This window comes from Heterodontus francisci, chromosome 38, assembly GCF_036365525.1.
Source record: "Heterodontus francisci isolate sHetFra1 chromosome 38, sHetFra1.hap1, whole genome shotgun sequence".
Lineage (NCBI taxonomy): Eukaryota > Metazoa > Chordata > Chondrichthyes > Heterodontiformes > Heterodontidae > Heterodontus > Heterodontus francisci.
In genome coordinates this window covers 24121422-24145487 of record NC_090408.1, presented here as the reverse complement: position 1 = coordinate 24145487, position 24066 = coordinate 24121422, and the positions used below count along the sequence as shown (strand labels likewise).

Below are 24066 nucleotides of genomic sequence, written 5' to 3'. Positions count from 1 at the left end.
GGGGGGGGGGGGGGGGGGGGGGTGGGGGCAGGGGTGGGGGCGGGGGCGGGTGTGGTCCGCCCGTTAAAAGGCATTTAGTGCCTGAACGAGGGATCTGGCATCAGGAAGGTGGGGGGGGGGGGGGCCGCTGAGAGTCGGCCCCCCCACTACACCCCCCCTCTCCCGCAACCCCACTCTGCGAGACCCCTCCTGCCCTGACCTACCTGTGGCCTAGGTCCAGGGGCGCTCCTGGGCCTCAGGTGGCCTGTTCAGTTAGAGAGCTGCCTGCCAGTTAAGTGCCTAATTGGCACTTGATTTGGCAGGCCTCCTACATAAGATGTTTTTGCGAGACCCCCGCTGCCCAGATAAAATCCCTGCCGTTATCTGGAATGCAATGCCTGAAAGGGTGGAGGAAGCCTATTCAATAATAACTTTCAAAAGGGAATTGGATAAATACATGAAAGGGGAAGATTTGCAAGACTATGGGGAAAGAGTAGGGGAGCAGGACTAATTGGCCAGTTCTTTCAAAGAGCCAGCACAGGCATGATGGGCCAAATGGCCTCCTTCTGTACTGTAGCATTCTATGATTCAATGACATGTGTTGTGTCTAGATGCCATAAATTGCTAAATATGTCTACCTTTATCTTGGTTTATTTTATTGGTAACTAAATTTCAAGTAAGTTTGAAACCAGTTTTTAAATAGGAAGGCTATTTTTTGAGTTAATCTAAGATGACTTATTTTTTAACTCATTCCAGCAGGTCATTCCACCCCCCACCCCAGGTCCTGTCATACCCTCACATGGTACTCTAGCTTTTCTGTGATATCAACTATCGCCGCCTCTTTTGGAGCTCTTTATAGACTTTGCTGCAAAAGAGTCTAATTATCTGACAAAGCCCGACGATGTGGAGATGTATTCCAAGTTCCTCCTCATCCACCAAATATCACTTTGTCCTTTTAGTTTTAGTTTTAGAGATACAGCACTGAAACAGGCCCTTCGGCCCACCGAGTCTGTGCCGACCATCAACCACCCATTTATACTAATCCTACACGAATCCCATATTCCTACCACATCCCCACCTGTCCCTATATTTCCCTACCACCTACCTATACTAGGGGCAATTTATAATGGCCAATTAACCTATCAACCTGCAAGTCTTTGGCATGTGGGAGGAAACCTTTGAATCCTTTGAGGCAGCATTTTCAATTGCACCTTTCTTGCTCTGATGCAGAAAGATATTGAACAGGCTGCAGTTTTTCTTACTATTTAACTTTCTTTCTTTCTCTCTATTTATCAATACACCAACAAATGGCCATTGGGTGTAATGACTATGAGAGTGTGTGCAGAAGTAAAGCAGTCCACTACCAGCAATGTATTTCTAATTTGGTTCTTAGTTTGTACAGTTTCTTTTTCTATTGCTGGGTGTTCTATTTAAGAGACTATTTAATTCCTTTTATTCTGCAGCATTTTCTCCACTGCAGTGAGTGCTATTCGGAATCCATTAATTCACTTTTCCTGTAAACTTGAGTTCGAACACTTTCATACTGCTGTGCCAAACCCGGCCATCTTAAAGGTTGTTTACTTTTCAAATTCAAAAACTGTTTGAGGTGTATCTTCAGAAAGACTTATTTGTGTGAAAAAAGACTTGCATTTATAGAACGCCTTTCATGACCTCGGGACATTCCAAAGCGCTTTACAGCCAATGAAATCGTTTTGAATTGTAGTTACTATTGTAATGCAGGAAACATGGTACTGAGCAGCAAAATCTACACCCTGTGTTCATGGTTAAATGCTCAGTATTGTTTGTCCATTGCTTTTCTTGCATTTCCCCCAGCTATTTAAAAGTCAGGAAACACAGTGTAGTGCTAAGCCAAACAAATTGGGTAGATCTTGGTCTGATCTGAGTTGCTGGTCTTGCAATTTAATTCCATGTTCCTGGGTTAAGGAGAGGGAAAGAAATCAGCCAGAGGTTCCTCTCCTGATTACTGTTTATTGTCTCCTGCAGCAAGTATACATTGATCATGTTAATCTCCAGAAGTGCAGAGCCGATGGGCTATCATTACAGGCACACACATACTTCAGACCTACTTGAGGAACCTTTTAAGGTCTGCCAGTGTCTGTGAAGCCACTTTCAGGAGAACAAGAGAAAGTTGAAGGAGAAATCAATAAAACTGGGGAAGAAGTGAAAGTAGAATAAGCTTGATAGCAAAGAAGGCTACTGTCCGATCTTCTCTCTTCCAGGGAAGCACGGCAAGACATTTTCCCTCCTGGAGGGAGGTGAAAATCCTCCATTCTGCACAGATTGAGCTGGTGCTGATGTGCAAGAGAGATCGCTGAAAATATTATGCACATGTTCATTGCATTCATTGTCTAGAAATGTAAGGGGACTGTATCTAGGATAAGGAAGTTATGACTGCTTTTTGTAGCATTTCTTAAATGATCTGGTACCTTCAGAAGACCAACCTCCAGCTGAACTCCTGACAGGTGCATCAAACAATGTTTTGTCTCCCTACTTTCTTTTAAGAGTGTATTTTGAAAACCCCTGTGCTTGCCCCAGCTGAAAATAGAATCTCCATAACCCCATGGACCTTCCATCTGAGTAAATGTCTTGGGGAATTAAACTACTTTGTCTGACAAGTGGTGTGTGCTGAGTGGCAAACATCTGAATTACATACTTTCAAGACTTGGGCCTCATACATAACCTTACCATTGGATTGATACCTGTGAAAATGGCCCATACCCCACTCCTGCGCCGTGGCGCTCACCCGAACCATTTTCTGCTTTAACTGGTGATGCAAAAGGGACCGGGCCCGGAGAGACACGATGTTCAAACCTCTGGATAAGGGCGGAAACAATGTACCCAATGTCGCCCTCATCCTGATGACTACCTTCGTGTGTGGTTGCATCAAGCTGTGCGTGGAGCCCCAGTATGCAAACACCAGGTGTCACCATGTACTGAGGTTCTATCTATCCCCGGTGTTGAGAAGGTTGGGTCTGGTGACAGTGCCGCGGAATGCTCTATCCATTTGGACCGTGCCGTACCACCTATCCTTTGTGGAAAAGCTTGTGCGGAAAAACACCTTTGACCACCAATCCATCAGACAGTGGTCTGCACGGAATGTCCTCAAGGCCCTATGGGATAAGGAGATGGTGGATCCTGTCGGATGGTTCCCTGAGCAGATTGCCAAAGTCATTTGGCAGAACACCTCAAGACCAGAACTTTCAAACCATCACCAAGACGTAGCTTGGCTGGTGGTGAGAAGGGCCGTCCCCGTCAGATCCTTCCTGCATGCCTGGATTCTCACCACCTCCGCACAATGCCCTTGAGGTGGCTGTGGTGGGGATGAGACTGTTGCCCACCTCCTTCTGGAATGTGCCTTTGCAAAGCAGGTGTGAAAAAAGATGCATTGTTTTTTTGTCGAGTTTCATCCCAAGCAGCTCTGTAACACAGGAGTCTGTGCTCTACGGGCTGTTCCCAGGGACGCACACCGAGATAAACATCAACTGCTGCTGGAGGACCATTAATTCGGTGAAAGACTCTCTTTGGTCTGCCTGAAACTTGGTCTGCCCCAGTGTGCGGAAGCAGTGAGATTCCGGGCGTGCAGGAAGGATCTGACTGGGAGGGCCCTTCTCATCACCAGCCAAGCTAAGTCTTGGTGCTTGTTTGAAAGTTCTGGTGATGAGACATTCTGCCAAATGACTTTGGCAGTCTGCTCGTGGAACCATCTGACAGGATCCACCATCTCCCTTTCCTGTAGGGCCTTGAGGACATTCCGATGGATTGGTGGTCAAAGGTGTTTTTCGGCACAAACTTTTCCACGAAGGATAGGTGGTATGGCACGGTCGAACTGGATGGGGCATTCCGCAGCACTGTGACCAGACCCATCCTTCGCAACACTGGGGACAGATAGAACCTCAGCACGTAATGACACTTGGTGTTTGTGTACTTGGGCTCTACACACAGCTTGATGCAGCCACACACAAAGGTGGCTATCAGGATGAGGGCGACATTGAGTAAGTTTTTTTCCTCCTTTATCTAGAGGTTTGAACATCGTGTCCCTCCGGACCCACTCCGTTTTGCATCTCCAGATAAAGCAGAAAATGGCTTGGGTGACCGCCACGACATAGGAGTGGAGTATTGGCCAGACCTGCGCCACATACTGCAACAACGTGAGCGCCTCGCACTTGATGACCAGGTTCTTACCCACAATGGAGAGAGAACACTGCTCCCACATGCTCAGTTTATGGTGTACCCTGGCTACTAGCTCCTTGCAGGTTTTGGCGCACACCCCAGCCTTCCGAACCATATCCCCAGCACCTTCAGATATGCTGACCAGATGAAGGAGACAAAGGATCGGTCATCCCCGTTCCCAAAGAACATGGCCTCGCTCTTGCCACGATTTCATTTGGCTCCCGAGGCCACTTCGAAATGGTCGCAGATGCTCATCAGTCTGCGAACGGACAGTGGATCCGAGCAGAAGACGGCCACATCATCCATGTACCTCCTGGCTTTGACCTGAGTACCTCCGCTGCCTGGGATTGTCGCCGCTCTTATGCCCACATCCTTCCTAATGCACTCAGCGAAAGGTTCGATACAGCAAACAAACAAGACGGGTGAGCGGACAGCCTTGTCTGACTCCAGATTGGATCGCGAAACTTTCTGATTCCCACCCATTGATTGAGACTGCACTACTGATGTTTGTGTAGAGCAGTTTGGTCCAATTGCGGATTCCCTCCCCAACTCCTTTTTGGAGAGCACATCCATCATGTAGGCGTGCGATCTTCTGTCAAAAGCCTTCTCCTGGTGCAAGCTGATGAGGCAGGTGTCCACCCTCCTGTCCCGTACATAGGCGTTCGTATCCCTGAGTAACGCGAGGCTATCAGAGATCTTCCTGCCGGGTACAGTGCAGGTCTGGTCAGGGTGAATCATCAACTCCAGAGCAGACTTGACCCGACTGGCGACGATTTTGGACAGAATCCTGTAGTCTACATTAAGCAGTGAGATGGGCCGCCAACTTCTGATTTCTGCCCTCGCCCCCTTCCGCTTGTAGATGTGGGTGGCGATACTTTCCTCATGGATTCTGACATGCTGCCGGCCATAAGCATACTCTTGTATACTTCCAGCAGGTCTGGGCCGATCCAGTCGCACAGAGCCGAAGACAACTCACCCGGTAAGCCGTCGCTTCCAGGAGTTTTACTCATTTCGAGGGACCTGACGGCATTTGTCAGCTCATCCAGAGTTAGCGGTTTGCCCAGTCTGTCCCGCATGCTGTCATCTAAGACCTCCGTGATAGATGATAGGAAGGACTGGGAGGCCGTGCTGTCCATGGGCTTCATGTCGTACAGCCCAGCATAAAAGGATTTGCTGATCCTTAGTATGTTGGACTGCGAAGAAGTTACCAAGCCGTCCTCTTCCTTCAGGCTGCTGATCACAGAGCTCTCTGTGTGTACCTTTTGGAAGAAGAAACGCGAGCATGTCTCATCCTGCTCAATGGAGCGGACTCTGGACCAGAAGATGATCTTGGAAGCCTCCGTCGCAAAGAGCGAGGCCTGCTGGCTCCTCACCTCTTGGAGATCTTCCTTGACCTCGACCTCCATCGACTGCAGCTGGAGCAGATTTTTCATTCTTTTCTGGAGTCGAGACATTTCCCTCTCTCTCTCTCTCTCTCTCTCTCTCTCTCTCTCTCTCTCTCTCTCTCTCTCTCTCTCGCCCTCTGAACACCTTTGGAGATGAAGAACCTCTTGATGATCTCCTAGATCACTTCCCACCAGTGAACTGGAGACTCAAAAGAGGGGTTTCACGGTTCTCCAATCTTTGTAATCCCCTTTTGAGTTCCTCAACATTCTCTGGAGTTAGCTGTGTAACATTGAGCTTCCATGTCCCCCTGCCAACCTGCTGGTCATCCTGTAATTGACAGTCAGCCAGTAAGAGGCAGTGGTCAGAGAAGAACATTGGCTTGGCGTCAGTGGATCTCACCATGACAGCACGGGACACAAACAGGAAGTCAATCCTAGAACGGACAGACCTGTCCGATCTTGACCAGGTGTATCTACACTGCACTCTGTTTGCAGGTTTGCCAAAGACATTGTGCAGCTTGGTATCTTTTACTGTTTCCATTAGGAATCTAGACATAGCGTGCAGTTTGCTGTCGTCACTGCCGGATCGTCCAGCTGCATCAATGATGCAGTTGAAGTTACCAGCCTGGATGTCGCCAATTGCAGTGGGAGCTGCTGGAAGACGGTCAGCCGCTCGCTGCATTGAACCGGGGCGTACACGTTGATCAACCCGAGCGGAGCATTGTTATACATTATATCTGCTACGAGGAGGCGACCACCCACCACCACCTTAACTTCGGAGATGGTGAAGTTGCCTCCCCGCAGCAGCATACCCAGGCCGGAGGAACGGGAATCATTTCGCCCTGACCAGATGAATGACCTGTGGAACCACAATCACAACCATTGCCTGTAGGTGCTGAGGTGCGATATTCCACAATCCTGCAGATCTTTGCAAGGTAGTCCAAGGTCGAAACACATCACATAGTGGATTTAACGCTATGCATGTTAATCAAAGCAACCTTTATACCCATTTTAAAGTTGGGTGTTGCTTCCCACACCAGGTGCCCTTGCTAGTCTCACTCCTTGGGTATGTTCCTGCATACCCATAGCTTGTGTACACTATTTCACATTCGTTGGGCGTAGAATCCCCTCCTGGTTACTCATTGTGGGGGGGGGGGGGTTGTTCCACTGGGATGACATCAGGGGGGTCTTGTAGGCAGCAAGGCTTGGGCTGTCCTCTGCTGTTGGTGTCTTTCCCCTCTGTTCCTCCTCTAAGACATCCGGCTTCCCGGAGCTGGAGTGCGCCAGACGCTTCGTTGCTCTCGGTGTCCCGGAGCTGGGGTGGGCTGGGTTCTGCACTTTGGGTTTGGGGCGCACTGGGCCCATCACAGCTTCCAGTGCCCTGGAGCTGGGGGGCTTTATCTTCCAGCTCCTTTGAGTTCTGCTGCTTCTTTTGCAGGTGCCGTTGTTCCGGCCCTTCCTTGTCCAATGAGGAGGAGCTGCCGTAGTCTGTCTCAGACAGTAGACTCCTCTTGCCACTGGTTTGGGTAGTGGCCTGTAACTTTTTTAAAGGTTTCTTCTTTGTGGTTTTCCTTTGTACCACTTGCCACTTACCAGTTTGTCCATCTGCTGCCTCCTCCTCCATTGATTCTGTCTGTAGAGGAGGGGTTTCCGGGCACGGGGTAGAGTCATAGAGAGTTACAGCACTGAAACAGGCCCTTCGGCCCACCGAGTCTGTGCTGACCATCAACCACCCATTTATACTAATCCTACACTAATCCCATATTCCCTACCACATCCCCATCTTCCCATAATTCTCCTACCACCTACCTACACTATGGGCAATTTACCTATCAACCTGCAAGTCTTTGGCTGTGGGAGGAAACCGGAGCACCTGGCGGAAACCCACGCAGTCACAGGGAGAACTTGCAAACTCCACACAGGCAGTACCCAGAACCGAACCCGGGTCGTTAGGGCTGTGAGGCTGCGGTGCTAGCCACTGTGCCGCCCTAGGTGCTGAGGGGTAGGTGCTGAGTCGCTGGTTGCAGCTGTCTCCCCTTCTCCTTCTCAGGTAGACTTTCCTCGCTGCGGAGAGGGTTGTTTGTCTCCTTCCCAACACCAGACACATTCACCGTTCCTTCTCCTGGCCTTTCCTTGGACCTTGCCGCCTGAGCATAACTGAGGCAGCATTTGGGGCAGGTTTTGTAGAGGTGGCTTGCTCCACCACACAGGTTGCAGCACTGTTTACAGTCCTTGGTCTGATGGCTTTCCTTCTTGCAGACGACTGTGCTGCAGTTAGCTGCCACGTGACCAGATTTGCCACACGTGCGACAAACTCTGGGCTGCCCTGCATAGACCAAGAAGCCTCGACTTCCCCCGATAGCGAAGCTGGAGGGAGGGTGGATGATGGCACCGTTGGCATAGACCTTCAAGGTCACCTTGACCTGCCGCTTGCTGGTCCAAATCCCAAATGGGTCCTTAACATCAGTGCTGCTGCCGGCCACCTCGACGTACGTGGCAAGGAAGGTGAGTACATCGACGACAGGAACATGGGGGTTATAGAGGTGGATTGTCACCACCCGGTCGCGTTGCAATGGCAGCGTGAAGAGTGGCTGCACTGTGAGGATCGACAGCGGCGCCTGGTTTCCCTTCTCCTTGAACACTTTCAGGAACTTGATGCCTCCCACCACATTCTTGAACGTCACGTCGAAATATCCACTGCTGGGGAAGTCCTGCAGGCAGAAGATGTCTGCAGCTTGGAATACACAACAGTCGATAAGGATTTTCTTAAGAAGGTACAGTCAACCGGTTTACCTCATTCATTATCCTTCACCACCACCCGAATGGTGTTACGCGCTCCCTGGCCTGACGCTGTAGAATTGGTTACAACCATTTTACTCAAAAACCTCCCCAGAACAGGATCAGAGGCCACTGATCATGGTCTCTCCCCTGCCAGGTTTCTATTTTTTTTAATTTCCAAAATATACTTTATTCATAAAAATCTGTAAAAATTACATTCCCAAACAGTTTAAAACAGCATCAAGTCAAAAAATACAAACAGTGCAAAGATGATCAGTTTCCTTCCATACAATCATGAGTTGCCTCACAACCCTTCCATTTCATTGTCATGCCATATACATTTTTACATTTACAGCACACAAAATTTTCCCGATACAGTTCGAGGGGTTTTCCATGGGTCCAGCCCCTCAGTTCATCTTGGTGGGGGGACCTTACACTGTGGTCTTTCCCCATTGAGCCTTTGCTGCGGCTGCCCCAAGCTTTAGTGCGTCCCTCAGCACGTAGTCCTGGACCTTGGAATGTGCCAGTCTGCAACATTCGGTGGTGGACAACTCTTTGCGCTGGAAGACCAGCAAGTTTCGGGCAGACCAAAGGGCGTCTTTCACCGAATTGATAGTCCTCCAGCAGCAGTTGATGTTTGTCTCGGTGTGCTTCCCTGGGAACAGCCCGTAGAGCACAGACTCCTGTGTTACAGAGCTGCTTGGGATGAACCTCGACAAAAACCACTGCAGCTCTTTCCACATCTGCTTTGCGAAGACGCGTTCCAGGAGGAGGTGGGTAACCGTCTCTGCTCCACCACAGCCACCGCGGGGGCATTGTGCGGAGGGGGCGAGACTTCGGGCGTGCATGAAGGATCTGACTGGGAGGGCCCTCCTCGCCACCAGCCAAGCTACGGTTTCTATGCTGTACATCTCATCCAACATCTGCTCTTCTGGAACATGTGAGTAAGCCCTGTAATGTGTAGAGTCGTTTGAGCAAGCGCCTTTCACGGTGATGGTGTAAAATGCTTTTACATATGGACGACCTTAACTGATTGTAAATTAGATTAGTATTGGCTAGTTCTTGGCTTTCATCTCACAGCAAGCTAATTGTGTTATAGTAAGAGAATCTGACAAGGCACCTTTGTTAGTTAAGCAAGAGTGCATCAGTGTTATTGTACTAAGACAAAGCTGATTGAATTTTACATTCACAGTAAAATCAGGTGCATTCGAAGCTCTTAAAGTGTGAAAAGCTGTTAGGTTCTCAACATATATTGTTAGTTAAAAACTGAAATGAATGTGATTTAAAATCATTTAAAAAAAAAATTGAAGGCGATTTGGTTTTCAACTTTGATTCTGATTTGCTTATGTTACCCTTGAAATTGGGTAGTATGTTCCAGATGTGTGTGAAAGATTTAGATTACACTTCAGACATTGAGAATGGCTCACTAAATCCTCTTTTAGACTTTAATTGTCATTTTGTTGGATTCACCAAGAAACTCTTAAGTGGTATATTGAAATAAGTGGTACTTCTGGAAGTTTTCAAGTTGTGAAGTTTTTTGCCAGTTCTCGTCCCTCTGTGTGCCGTTATAGCTCGCACTAGAGCATGGCTACCTGACCCGAACCCGACTGGACCCGACGACGTGTGTCGGGCTTGGGTCGGTTTGGGCCGGGTTGGACATCGTTACGGCCAGGACGTCAAGGCAGTAAACACTCTGCACTAGTCTGCAGTGAGCGATTCCATCCAAGGTAGAGCACAACCTCTTCAATAAAGTTGATTATGTTCCGGGGGTCGGGTTGGGCACAGGAAAAAATGAAAGGACTCGGGCCGGTTCGGGCTCGGGTTGGATGTGGTTCTGTCGGGCTCGGGTCGGGTTTTATTTGCAGACCCGAGCAGGCCTTTAGCTCGCACTCCATGTTTGGTGTGCAGTTTTGCAGATGTCAGTCAGTCACTTTCAATGACCAAGTGGCCATTGTTCATGAGTTTTCATAGTGAATGACAGTCAGCTGTTCAACCACTGAGGCATCACAGAAGTTGTATCTTTATTGTTTAGAAATACATTTCCAGCAGGGACACTGCATGGTGATTGGGAATGGGAACACTGGTGACTTTTTTTTCTGTCCCAATCCAGGAGAGCTTTGTGCTAATTTTTTGCTAATTTACTAATTGTAGGGCACTTAATTGCTCCTCTCACCAACTCAACACAATCCTTTTGGTCTGTATGGTGTGGCTTCTCACTGAGTAAACTCCTTGAGCTATGGAGGAAACAGTCTCTCAAACTGCTGTAATTATATTTTTGTTGAAGTTGAATTTTATGCAGTGCAGATGGTCTCTTGATGACGCTGAGTGTGAGGTGGGATAGGCTTTTCCATTTCCATTGGTAAATTGTGTGCCTCTTTCACAAAGAAGCATGATTGATCATTTGACATTTATTGGACCCCCTATGGGCTGGTTGATTATTAATTGATTGCAATCTGTATTTTGACCCATTGATTAGTTTTTAGGTTTCTTTAATCTTTAAAGATTTCTATTGATCTACAAACATGTTTTTGTTTATGACGTGAGAATTTAGATTTAATCCCTTTTTACATATTGATGAGTTACAAATTTCCTGAGGTGTGAAATATTTATGAGGAGTAATATTTTTCTAATCGTTATCGACACTTGTGTAGGTTGCACAGTGAGGCTCAGAATGATCACTTATCCTGAGGGAAGCTTAGACATCTGCAAATGTGCAATCCTGAAAGAGTTTGGATTCCTTTCAGATCCTGGAGTGTGAGAAAATACTCTCCTCACCAGGTTCCTTTCAATTACTGCTGGCAAAAACATCTGTGAGATGGGAACCACTTGTATTGAAAAAGGCAATTTCATGTTGATATAGTCCATTATGTTAACTAAATGTTGACGACAGAATTTATTAGGAATTCACAGAAAACATTAGTAAGGATTTTTAGTTGCATAATTACTTGCATGCATTTAATTGCATTAGAAGACTCCATTGCTGAACTGTATCTGGCAGTGCTTTGTAGGAGTAACGTTTTACAAAATGACCACGTTTATACAGAGCAAAAAAAGTGGTAGAAATTTGGTTATCTTTCCATGCCTGACAGTAGCTTCAGGGTCTGTTTTTCCATGTTCTCAAAGGAAATTCACAGGCTGGAAACTCAGTCTGATTCTGATACATTTGCCTGTATATAAATGCATAATCTGAACAAAAATTAGTCAACAAAAATTTAAGCTACTATTTTGATAATGGGAGTGAACTCAATTAGTATGTGCAGGACATGGTTTTGGAATTTCAACTTAATGAGCATTAATGTAAGTAGAAATGACAGAATGCTTCCACTTAAAGTTTAATATTTTATGTAGTATTTTAATGGGACAGCCAAGCCTTAGGCACCATCAATTTTACTAAATATTTCAGGAAAGAATCTCCCTGCTCCCTAAACTGTGTGAAACGTATTCCACAGATCCACATTATCTTTTTATTCTTTCCTGTTGAGAGCCATTCACTAAAATACCTGTTGTGATATAAACAGTTTTGTAGACTGTCCAATCTTCTGACCAACTATACAGCGAGCTTAAAAGGGGCAGGGAAGACGTCAAATAAACAGTTCCTTCAATTTGAAAAGTAATTTGTGGGATCTGTCTATATAACTAAGAAAAGGTTGTATGAATGCTGTTAGCTCAAATAATTCCGAAGGTAAGCCTTTGGTTGTCATTACATTCTGAAGGTTATTGCTGTTCTGCTCTCTGGTACTATTGAATATTCACTTTTTTCAGTTTGAGTTCTATGTATTCATTATTTTGGAGCTTTACCTCAATGAAGGAGTTTACTTTCTGGTTGTGTCGAAGCTATGAGTCTCTGAGTGTCTAACCATAGCATTGTCCCTTCAATTCTCAGGTATGTCTCCATTTGACGTTCAGCCAGCCCATACAATGGTCAATGAAGGCGAAGTAGCAAGGTTTATCTGCAAGATACATGCAAATCCTCCACCAATCATAACCTGGGAATTCAACCGAACAGCATTGCCGCTAGCTACTGATAGGTATATCTGAGAGGAAAATGTGTAGCTTTACACTAGTATGCAAGAGTAGTTTGAATATAATACTGTCTTAATAATACAGACATTGCATTTTATTTCTTTGCACAAAATTGTTGCTAATGTTACTGTGGTATGTTGGCCCGGAATTTGCAGTTGTAATGACAGCAAAACTGTCAGCGCTCGCCGTCATTACCGCGTAAAACTGACAGCAGTTTCTGATCACACATGTGCAGTGAAACTTGGAAATCTGGAAATTAATGTCAGTGACACCTTGCTTCTCCACCAGATGTAATGGTACAGTCTTCGCAGATGCAATCAACAGAATTGGTGAATTGACATGAGCTTCAACTTTTTAGCGCACTATTCTTACTGTAAATACTATTGAAAATGTCAAGCTTTATTGAATGAGGTGTAACTGCATTTTTAATGACTCACTAAGTCATAATTACTGCTGAACAACCTCTGTGGCTCTGAAAGCTAATTTTAAAGATTTAAAAGTTCCATTTTTAAAATAAAAATTGCATGCTATTTCAGTTTCTGCCTTAATCCCAATGTCTGTCCTAATCTTTATTTTGCTTTCTGTACACTGCCCTAAAATATGAATTAAAATCCCTGCTTTTTACTTCCTGCTTTGCTGAATGTGAGAATTCTTCAATTCATTGGCTGATCAGCCTGCCTGCTGCCTGCACTGTTGCTATACATCACAGATGGCACCAGATTCAGAGTCATGTTGGAATAGAGGAAGTTGACACTCTAGAGCCCACTAAATCTTTTGTGGGCAGCTTTTCTCGGTTAGCAATGAGCACCATCCCCTGGTGCTGGCTGCGAGATCCAGGCCAATAATTTATCGCTAGTGTTACTGTGCGCACTGAATTGTCACTGTTGTCCCTGCAGTATACTACATTTTTGCTGAAAATCCACACAATTCAAGCTTTTTTTTTGAAGAAAACAAAATTCTTAAAAGTATTATATTTTTCTCTTCTCAGGATAACTTCTCTGCCAACAGGCGTTCTTCAAATCTATGGTGTTGAAGGACGGCATGCTGGACAGTACCGTTGTGTTGCAACCAATGTTGCAAATAGGCGCAGGAGTGCGGAAGCCATTTTAACAGTTATTCCAGGTACACAATTGAGATGTTTCTCCTCCTGAACAATGTCCAGTTATTGATTCAAAGAGGCTTTGCATTCAATTTCCTAGCTGAAGATACGCATGATTACTACAGCTGATCTTTAAAAAAAGTGCGTGCGCATGCATTCTGTGCCAGGGAAATGACATAACAGATGAAAATGTAAGTTGTGTTTTGTCATGGAAATGCTAAAAATGCAGAGTCGTTGAACTGATCAGACCATCACCTGTTGCAATAAACATGCAGGTATGTTATTGCTGTTCAGTCATATTTTCAAAATATTTAGACAGATGATGTCTATGAAGAAATTGTCTGAATTATGCATTTCCTGCGAGGAACAGATAGCACAAGGAATAGCTGTCTTCACAAGAGCGTCCTTTGGATTTGACTGGATGGTTGGGATCAAGTCAGCAACTAATGTGGCAAATTTTCTGTAGCCATGATCAAGTTGCTGTCAAGGCTGTCCTAATTATGTTTAGGATAAAGTTAATGCTTGAAGTGCCGCTGTATACTGCATGCATTTAACTGTACATTGCTGCTAGTTTTTAAACATATGGGTCTCTCGCCCAATTTAGCCAATGGCTCTGGTTATCCTGGTTTATTTTGAAGGCTGCATTTGCTGACAATGCAACCACTAGGTGGCACTGTACTGGCACATGCACAAATGTAGCCTGTTCCAGTAAAACGTCACATTCTGAGACGTTCAGGGAGCTGCCAGGAATAAAGATGGCACAGCTCAAATAATCACAGCAAGGCAATGTAAACTCATGACAGCACACAATGACCGGAGAGAGCGGGCAGGGTGGGGAGAAGCGGGGAGAGAGTGGCTGGAGGAAGCGGGTGGGATGAGGGGGAGTGGGTGGGGTGCGGGGGTGGGGGGGGGAGAGCGGACGGGGCGGGGGGAAGCAAGCGGCCAGAGAGAGTCGGCGGGGTGGGGGGAAGCTAGTGGCCGGAGAGAAGGTGGGGGGAGCAGGGAGCAAGCGGCCGGAGAGAGGGTGGGCAGGAGCGGGGAGCGAGCAGGCGGGGTGGGGGGGATGAGTGGGCGGGGTGGGAGGAAGCAAGCGGCCGGAGAGAGCAGGTGGGGTGGGGGGGGGAGCAAGGGAGGAGCGAGCGGCCTGCAGTCACTGGGTGGGGGAGGGGGGTGCTGCTCTCTTCCGGCGTCCCCCCACCCCGCGCTCTCCCCGCTTTGTCTCTGCTTCCCTGCGTTACGTGATGACGGCATCTGCGCATGCACCAACTAGGCCTGGCAATGTGGAACGCTGCGCACGCGCAGAGAGCAGCAGCCCATTTCCGTACATGTGCAGCTTGGTGCAGTCTGATGACGTCCACGGCCGGTTGCGTTGTCAGGAATCACTTTGTATTTTGAATTAACGTTCCATGTTTTACTTTATGCACATGAGGCTATTTTGTAAATTCTCCGCACTGAAGTTAAATTCATTCATTCTTTTAGAGGAATTTCTGCATATATTTTCTATTTAATTGCACTAGAGGCTGCTACGCTTGTAACAGTAGCTTTCCCCAAGACTCTGTATGTAAATGTGGCATATTGTTGATATTAAAGGGAAAATGGAAGCACCCATGACATCATTTGTTTTTTTTTATTCATTCATGGGATGTGGGTTTCGCTGGCCAGGCCAGCATTTATTGCCCATCCCTAATTGCCCTTGAGAAGGTGGTGGTGAGCTGCCTTCTTGAACCGCTACAGTCCATTTGGGGTAGGTATACCCACAGTGCTGTTAGGAAGGGAGTTCCAGGATTTTGACCCAGCGAAAGTGAAGGAACGGTGATATAGTTCCAAGTCAGGGTGGTGTGTGACTTGGAGGGGAACTTGCAGGTGGTGATGTTCCCATGCATTTGCTGCTCTTGTCCTTCTAGTTGGTAGAGGTCGCGGGTTTGGAAGCTGCTGTCTAAGGAGCCTTGGTGCATTGCTGCAGCGCATCTTGTAGATGGTACACACTGCTGTCACTGTGCGTCGGTGGTGGAAGGAGTGAATGTTTGTAGATGGGGTGCCAATCAAGCGGGCTGCTTTGTCCTGGATGGTGTTGAGCTTCTTGAGTGTTGTTGGAGCTGCACCCATCCAGGCAAGTGGACAGTATTCCATCACACTCCTGACTTGTGCCTTGTAGATGGTGGACAGGCTTTGGGGAGTCAGGAGGTGAGTTACTCGCCTCTGGATTCCTAGTCTCTGACCTGCTGTTGTAGCCACGGTATTTATATGGCTACTCCAGTTCAGTTTCTGGTCAATGGTAGCCCCTAGGATGTTAATAGTGGGGGATTCAGTGATGGTAATGCCGTTGAATGTCAAGGGGAGATGGTTAGATTCTCTCTTGTTGGAGATGGTCATTGCCTGGCACTTGTGTGGCGCAAATGTTACTTGCCACTTATCAGCCCAAGCCTGGATATTGTCCAGGTCTTGCTGCATTTCTACACTGACTGCTTCAGTATCTGAGGAGTCACGAATGGTGCTGAACATTGTGCAATCATCAGCGAACATCCCCACTTCTGACCTTATGATTGAAGGAAGGTCATTGATGAAGCAGCTGAAGATGGTTGGGCCTAGGACACTACCCTGAGGAACTCCTGCAGTGATGTCCTGGAGCTCAGATGATTGACCTCCAACAACCACAACCATCTTCCTTTGTGCTAGGTATGACTCCAGCTAGCGGAGGGTTTTCCCCCTGATTCCCATTGACTTCAGTTTTGCTAGGGCTCCTTGATGCCATTCTCGGTCAAATGCTGCCTTGATATCAAGGACAGTCACTCTCACCTCACCTCTTGAGTTCAGCTCTTTTGTCCATGTTTGAACCAAGGCTGTAATGAGGTCAGAGCTGAGTGGCCTTGGCGGAACCCAAACTGAATTTGAATTTCTCCTTTCACCAATTGTCGGGGATCTTACTGCTTCTTTCTGATTTTCATGGGTCTGGTAATGGTGCTACTTAAAACAAAGTACATTTATTAGCGTTCATAATTAATAGTTATAGCTGCAATTATGTTTAAGTAACATTTTCTTTTACCCCAAAATGGATACGTGCATCTCTTTATGACCAGTTGAAAACCTAACTGATCTACTTCTGTATTACTTTATTTTGTTAAGATTATTCCTGTACAACAGGCACCATTTTATTTTTATTCATTGGTTTTGCTAGTCAGTTACACTTCATGGGGTACTTGTTTAGGGTTCTACAGTAAATAGTAATGATTTCCATTGACTGTTTTTTCATTAATTTGCTTCTGATAGCTTGGGAGCCAAAAACTTTGCAGAAACCAGTGATTGTAGCTGGTCCCCAAAATCTCACTGTGCCTGTGCATCAAACTGCTATGCTGGAATGTGTCGCCATTGGTTCCCCAAAGCCTCTTGTTTCTTGGAGTCGTTTAGGTAAGTAATCCATTTTTCCTTTTATCCTTTTGCCATTCCTTGCACTATTGATAGAAACCACAAAGCAGCAGTTAAACCAGGAATAGCAGAAAACTTTCAAATACTGTGACTTTTTTCAAATAACAAATATAACTTTGAACCAATGTTTTCAACATATTAAATGATTTGTAAATTTTACTTAGATACTTCATTTTTCCTGTGTTTTAATGTCAATATTTTATGAATGATTGTGTTTAGCGTTTAGTCCATTTAAACGGCTTGAGTTAGTCTCTCTCAATAATGGCTGGTTGATACAAATATCTGCTTTTTCCAAACAGATCACCGATCTATTGATGTTTTCAATACACGGGTTCTGGGGAATGGAAATTTGATGATATCCGATGTGAAGGTGGAGCATGCTGGAATATATGTGTGTCGGGCCACCACACCAGGCACACGCAACTACACTGTAGCCACAGCTATGCTTACTGTGTTGGGTAAGATAAAAAAAAACACGTTTAAGCTAAGGACTCTAGAATTAATCTGCGATCCCAGTAGCTAGTACAATTTTGAAGGTGCATATTGCTGCCCTGGGGAGCCAACAAAACAAGTTAGAACCAGGGACACAGTCTAACTAAGCTTTAGTATTCATGCTGTCCTTACTTGAAATTTTCGGTTGCAAGTAATTTGAAGAAGCAATATTTCATTGTTTTGGTAAATTATTCACGCATGTGGATGTTCTTTTCTTAAAAAAGCTCATTGCATATTATTTAAGTAAAATCAAATTATAACGAACTTGTATTTACATGGCATTGAATATGTCTTTCAGAAATATCTCAAAGTTCTTGACATGCAATGAAATTGTTTGAAATGGAGTCACCATTGTTATTTAGACCCTATCACCCATCACCCCCATGCTTGCGTTGGCTCCCAGTTAAGCAATTTTACAATTCTTATCCTACTTTTGAAATCTCTCCATGGTCTTGCCCCTCTGTATCTCTGTAATCTCCTTCTGCACTCCTCCAATTCTGGCCTTCAGAGCATCCCTGATTTTTAATTGCTCTGCCATTGGTGGCCCTGTTTTCAGCTGCCAAGGCCCTAAGCTCTGGAATTCTCTCCCTAAACCTCTCCGCAGCTCTACCTTTGTTTCCTCTTTAAGAGGCTTCTTAAAACCTACCACTTTGACCAAGCTTTTGGTTGTCTGCCCTAAAATCTCCTGATGTGGCCGAGTGTCAAATTTTGTTAGCGGTCCTGTGAAGCATCTTAGGGCATTTAATTACATTAAAGGTGCTATATAAATAAAAATTGTTGTAGTAGCGTTTGATGATGATGATGAGCACTGCCATATTCTGGTACTGGGTGGCCAGTTAATCTCTGTTTTTTTGGTGCTATTGATTGAGGGAGCAACACTGGCCAGACAAAACTCCCTGCGTCTCTTCGAATGGTGCCATGGACTTTTTAACATCCATTTTTTTAAAAATCTGAAAGATGGTACCTTTGACAATGCAGCACTCTTTTCATAATGCACCGATGTGGCCTAGTTTATGTGCTCAGACCGGCAATTGAAGGCACTGCCAACTCAGCCAAGCCGTCGTAAACAAATGGTATTTTGTTCACAGTTATTTACAGAAAGGGTAAAGCTTTTAAAAGATAATGAGCTAGAACTGTTATCCCTAGAAGAATGTGGATGAACACAGTGAACATTCCATAAGGTACAGGTGAACAGTGAGATGAAGGCTGACAGGAGCACTGATTTATCTTGGTTTATGTAAAAAGCTTAGTGGATAATCAATATAGAAGACAAACATTTTTTTTTCAAAATAAGTACAGAAATGCATAGTTTAAAAAGAGTTTCTCCTGTTTTGAGCACAGTTCTGGTCAGTCGCGGATTCCTTTTCGTCTCCTGTTGTTCCACTAGTGTACCTGGTTTAGATGTGAAATACAAGGTGTAGATAGACAAGTTTAAACATTTTTCAATTTTACTTTCCTAATGAATATTATCAAGGTAAGGAATGATGGTGCTGTAAGAAGAAACATTTACCTAATTTGGGTAAACAGCAGCAGCACTAAGCACTTCCAGGTCTGGTACAACATAGTTAGATGTACAATAAAGTTATCTGCACTTTGCTGCAAAAATGTACATCAGACTCAACTTAAGAGCTCATCTACTGCATTCATGTGAGATTTCCATTTTCTCCACCAGCCTTCCAGTGGCTGGAGTTGAATTGCAAACTATTTCCCCAACCCCCCCAACAATTAAAACCAGTTCTTTGCTGGGGGAAACACGCAACTGGACTGAGACAACCCCCAAACACATTTGACATAGCAGTATTGCAGAGACTGATAGAGTCTCTATTGCTCTGGGCTGGACTTGTTTTCATATCCCAGAGGCAAAAGACAAGTTTTTATATTGTTAGTCCTTTGCTGAATTTATAGAACAAATAATTTTGTTGCCTTTTTTAATTAAAATACTCAGTTTACAGTCACTTGAGAAGTTGTAGTGTTTCCCTGTGTGTGTGTGTGTGTATATAGTGTTCTGAAAACTGCAGGGTATAGCAGCAGCTCATCCATCACGGTACACAAAATCTCTCATGTACTGTGGAGTAAACATTGGTTGCTGACCTCTCACTAAAAGTAGGCATCATATCTGCTTTTAATGAATTGAAAATGTAAATGATCTTACTTTTAGAATTGGTTCAGATATCATTTTTCACCATTATCTATGATTGGGAGATTCTTTCACTAAAGGATGTTGTACTCCCTCAGTTGGGACTTCAACCAATGCCACTAATTGGCTGAAGATGTGCTTAGTTTTGCTGCTGAGTTTTTTATTGTTTAAATTTGACTTGTTGATTTATCAGGCAAGGTGCACTGCCTGATAAGAATATAGCTTTACTAGTGTTTTCCAATGTTGCTTTGTAGCCCCACCTTCTTTTGTTGAGTGGCCTGAGAGTTTGACAAGGCCTCGTGCTGGCACGGCCAGGTTTATGTGTCAGGCAGAAGGTATTCCTACACCTAAAATTAGCTGGCTGAAGAATGGACAAAGGATTCACTCCAATGGACGTATCAAAGTCCAGTATAGCAGGTACACATCAATTTATTTTTAGTTCTGTTTTAAAGCCCTGAATCCTATTTGCAGAACTGAAATATGAAAGGAATTGAGTATGATTAAGTTGTATATGTTTTTCTAAAATACTCTTGATTTTGGTTGTACTGTTAAGTGTAGTTTTTTGTCCAGGAATATTTCTGTCTGAACTTAAGTGAACAATAGTAGTTCACAATGGTTTAGAAGGTCAACAGAGTAACTTTGTTGCATTTATAAATGAATTGATCTTCAAGACCTTAGTGCCTCGTTGGTTCGCACAGGATTGTTAATTCCAAGTTGGGATCATTCAGCATACTTTTCAGTGACTTCTCTTTTCATGCAGTTAAAGATGCATTTTCAAATGTATTTAGTTTAATTGCAAGTCTATGAAAAATAACTAACGTTCAGATTAGAACATCAAGGAGACTCGGTATAGCTGTGTCCAGGGCATAGAGTTTCGACTGAATTCGCAGATGCCTCATTTGGTAAATAAGCTGCATAGTGCAGTGCTAAGCCATGGATATCAGGAAGGGTCCAGGTTCAGTCTTTCAAGTCTGCTGGAGTGGCAGTAGGAGTGGTGCTCCGTGATCTGGGGTAGGAGGGGAGAATCGTCCAGGCTTCCTGCTTTTGTTTTTGGAAGTGTTGTGCTGATGGGCAAGGACAGGATCATGCAGGGAGCTGGGGTTACACTACAGACTTGCATTATTGTGAAGTGGGGGAGAGCAAAGAATGCATGGAGTACTGCTTATTGACCCTGAATCAGACTTTTTTCTTCCAGCAATGAAATTGTCATTGACCAGTCAATTATTTTTTTATTGAGATGTGGTCCCCTGTATTGCCAAAAAAACTTCAAAAAGTTAACTTTTAAAAAGAGGGATTGAATTGAACCAAATTAACTTTGGAATTAATTTAATCATGTAAAATGAAGTTTATATAGTAAGCAGACTTGGAGCAGTTCCTAGTAAATTGGTCACGTTATAACTTCCCTACAGGCATTTTAATTTATTAATACATGAAGTATGGCCCCTTTTTAAGTTTTGCATTTGCCAAATGTAAAATTGTTCCATTAGAGAGCTACACTTATTTATTAATAATAAAGATTAGTACATATGTGCTTGAAAATTCAGATAATCAACCAAATTATTCTTTTTTTTTTAAAAGCAAATTGGTGATAAACCAGATCATTCCCGAAGATGATGCCATTTACCAGTGTGTGGCTGAAAATCAACAAGGATCCGTTCTTTCGGTGGCTAGGCTAATTGTTATTATGTCTGAGGACAGGCCTAGTGCACCTAGAAATATCCAGGCAGAAACTGTGTCGAGTTCAGGGATTCTTCTATCTTGGGAAAGGCCAATGTACAATTCTGATAAAGTAATTGCATACTCTGTCCATTACATGAAAGCAGAAGGTGAGCCATGAATCTTATTCATAACTTCAAGGTTGTGCAGCTGAAACACATTTTCTCATTCAGCCAGTAGATAACTTCCAAGTAAACAATTCTAGCTGTCTGCCAGGTAGTAAAAACATGTTTAATGCAATAAACCTACAAGGTGTATCTTGACTAGAACTTCAGAAGAAGCATCTGTTCAAATGTAAATAAAGTAGCTTGTTTTAAAACTAATCTGCAAGTATCATCCTCTTCACTTTTTTTGTTGTTTGGGCTTGGACATTCTCCATTCCCAATGTCTAATTGGAATGTGAGAAGTTGACCATCTGTTGTTAATATTCTGTTGCTGGACAGAGGTCACAAAGAGAGAATAGCCTCTCTAATGAAATGGGAATAGCAGCCTTCTCTGCACAAACAATGTGATCTGTTGAGATGATTAAAATTGGGTAGAAGGTTTACCTTCTCAAGGGAAAGGTGTTTATTATGAGTTCATAGAACAGAGAGTATAGAAATGCGTGAAGGTATAATTAAAGTGTGTGGTGAAGTGTGTTCAGGCAGCACCACCAGTTTTCTGAAGGCATTAAAGTGTTGGCTATGGAGTGCAGATTGCAGTCGAATGGTTGCTTTGTATTCCATTATAGTTATTTCATTAAGCCCCAGCATGAGTTCTGTTCGAGTATTCAGCAGGGTAACAAGACTCTTTAATTTTCCTTCAAGGATTTTGTTTTCTAGGTCAGAAATCAGGACTTTTGAAATACATTATTAGCTGGTAATTACTGCTTGTGTATGGGCCTCTTAGATTTGCAAATTAAGTGGCTATCAAGCTTATTCATGAATGTGGGAAAATGTAATTGGGAATAATTTTGCTTTTGGCTGTATTTAAAATGCAGTGTTTTGCTGTCAGAAGCAAAGTCCTGGTGAAGTTGATTATGGGAATATCAACTCTTAGCATGAATTATGTGACACCATTATCATAGCGGAGATGGGAGAAAAAGTTTATTTGCTCCAAAATTATATTAAAATTCTTAGAAGTTTGTAATTTTGAGGGATATTTAGATGTCTTGTGTGTTATTTTTCCATCACATGCCATCGTCTAAAGAAATGGTGCTGTAACAGGCTGCCTGAGTTAATTATCCCAGGCTCACATATTGAGAGGAAATTTTTCTTTCCCCAGGTTTAAATAATGAGGAATATCAAGTGGTTATTGGGAATGACACAACTCGTTACATTATTGATGATTTAGAACCAGCCAGCAATTACACATTTTATATTGTAGCGTACATGCCCATGGGAGCCAGTCGAATGTCGGAGCATGTTGTTCAGCACACATTGGAAGACGGTATGAAAAGCTATTCTGTGATAGTGCTTTCAGACATTGGCTTCTGTGTAATACAGAAAATGCATAATGTTAATAAATGGCCCATGGGAGTTCCTACTTGCACAGGGTTTGTTCAAGTTATGCCCATGGTTTATTTCTCCACTGAGCTACTGGCAGAGTTTATTTTTTAAAAATCAGGATTGGTTTATTTTTATCACACTGGAATGTGCCAAAACATCTTAATTATAATTTTATCCCATTCCTACTTTTTAGGGTAATTACAGCTTAATTTATACAACATAAATCACCTCATACCTGTCGTGCTCGAGAGTTGTGTAGGCGGTGTTTATTTTATCTAAGTCGTCAGCTTTTCACACGCATCTACAATTTACCTCCTCCCCAAACTCCACTTGTTAATACTGTTGCATAATATTCATTATTTATTTCCGCCTACTGCCAGAAAAAAACGTAAATTATTTTCCTAATTCTAAATCCGTTTTTGTCAGTTTTTCTGAAACTTGCTGTTAAATATATACACCAGCTGTCTAGTACTTACACAGTGTTTCTAGTCCCAACTTAGTAAATCTCTTCGTCTATCCACTATAATAGAACTGTAAGCTTTTAAAACTCTTCCCATCAGTTGCATTGTATATTATAACTTGAGTTCTGGAGATTGACTTCTTTGTAAAAGATAAATACGTAGACAAAATGGAGAAACAACTTGGAAGCCACACGTTAAACTGAGTGCTATCCTCAGCATTAATTTGTTAAAATAATTTTTTAACCTGCTACTCGGCAGTATTTATGTTTCAGTTCTATGGTATTAGATACACTGTTTCCGCTAAGAAACAATTCTACCCTCTTGTCATTAAATTTGGTGATGCTGAAAAATATCAATTTTACATGGATTAGTTTTAAACACTGTTTCTTAATTCCATCCTTACACAGTCCCTCTGAGAGTGCCAGAAATCAGCTTGACCAGCCGTAGCCCAACCAACATCCTGATTTCATGGCTCCCCATTCCAACCAAGTTCAGGAGAGGGCGTATTATTGCGTACCGCATTTACTACCGTAAAAGCTCAGAGAGTGCTGTCCACCTTGTGGAGCTTCCAGGGACCAAATCCGAACATCTGCTTGAAGATGTAGAGCCTGACAGCACTTACCTTGTACGGATCTCTGCAGCAACCAGAGTGGGGTGGGGAGAATCTTCAATATGGACATCCCACCGAACCCCAAAAGCTACGAGTGTAAAAGGTAATATATTGTCTTGTTAAATAATGATGTTTATACAGTGGAATAATAGATTCAGATCTGAAAAGATTGGTCATTGCCAGGGCTCTCTGATGCCACCATTTATGACCTGTTTTGAGATTGACCGCAGGGTCTCAGATGTGAAGCAGTTATGTAAGTATAGAACTTGGATGCCTACATTCAAT

General features: G+C 44.0%; 1 protein-coding gene across 1 annotated transcript in view; it reads left to right on the top strand.

Annotated features, from left to right (window-relative positions):
• Window positions 1-24066, top strand: part of LOC137352331 (protogenin-like) — a 139073-nt gene that overhangs the window by 53097 nt on the left and 61910 nt on the right. The window contains exons 3-11 of the mRNA XM_068017618.1: window positions 12217-12361; window positions 13345-13478; window positions 14341-14343; window positions 16723-16860; window positions 17178-17336; window positions 19762-19924; window positions 21086-21333; window positions 22487-22651; window positions 23579-23884. Coding sequence (XP_067873719.1) covers window positions 12217-12361; window positions 13345-13478; window positions 14341-14343; window positions 16723-16860; window positions 17178-17336; window positions 19762-19924; window positions 21086-21333; window positions 22487-22651; window positions 23579-23884 — 1461 coding nt within the window. The remainder of the gene's footprint in view (window positions 1-12216; window positions 12362-13344; window positions 13479-14340; window positions 14344-16722; window positions 16861-17177; window positions 17337-19761; window positions 19925-21085; window positions 21334-22486; window positions 22652-23578; window positions 23885-24066) is intronic.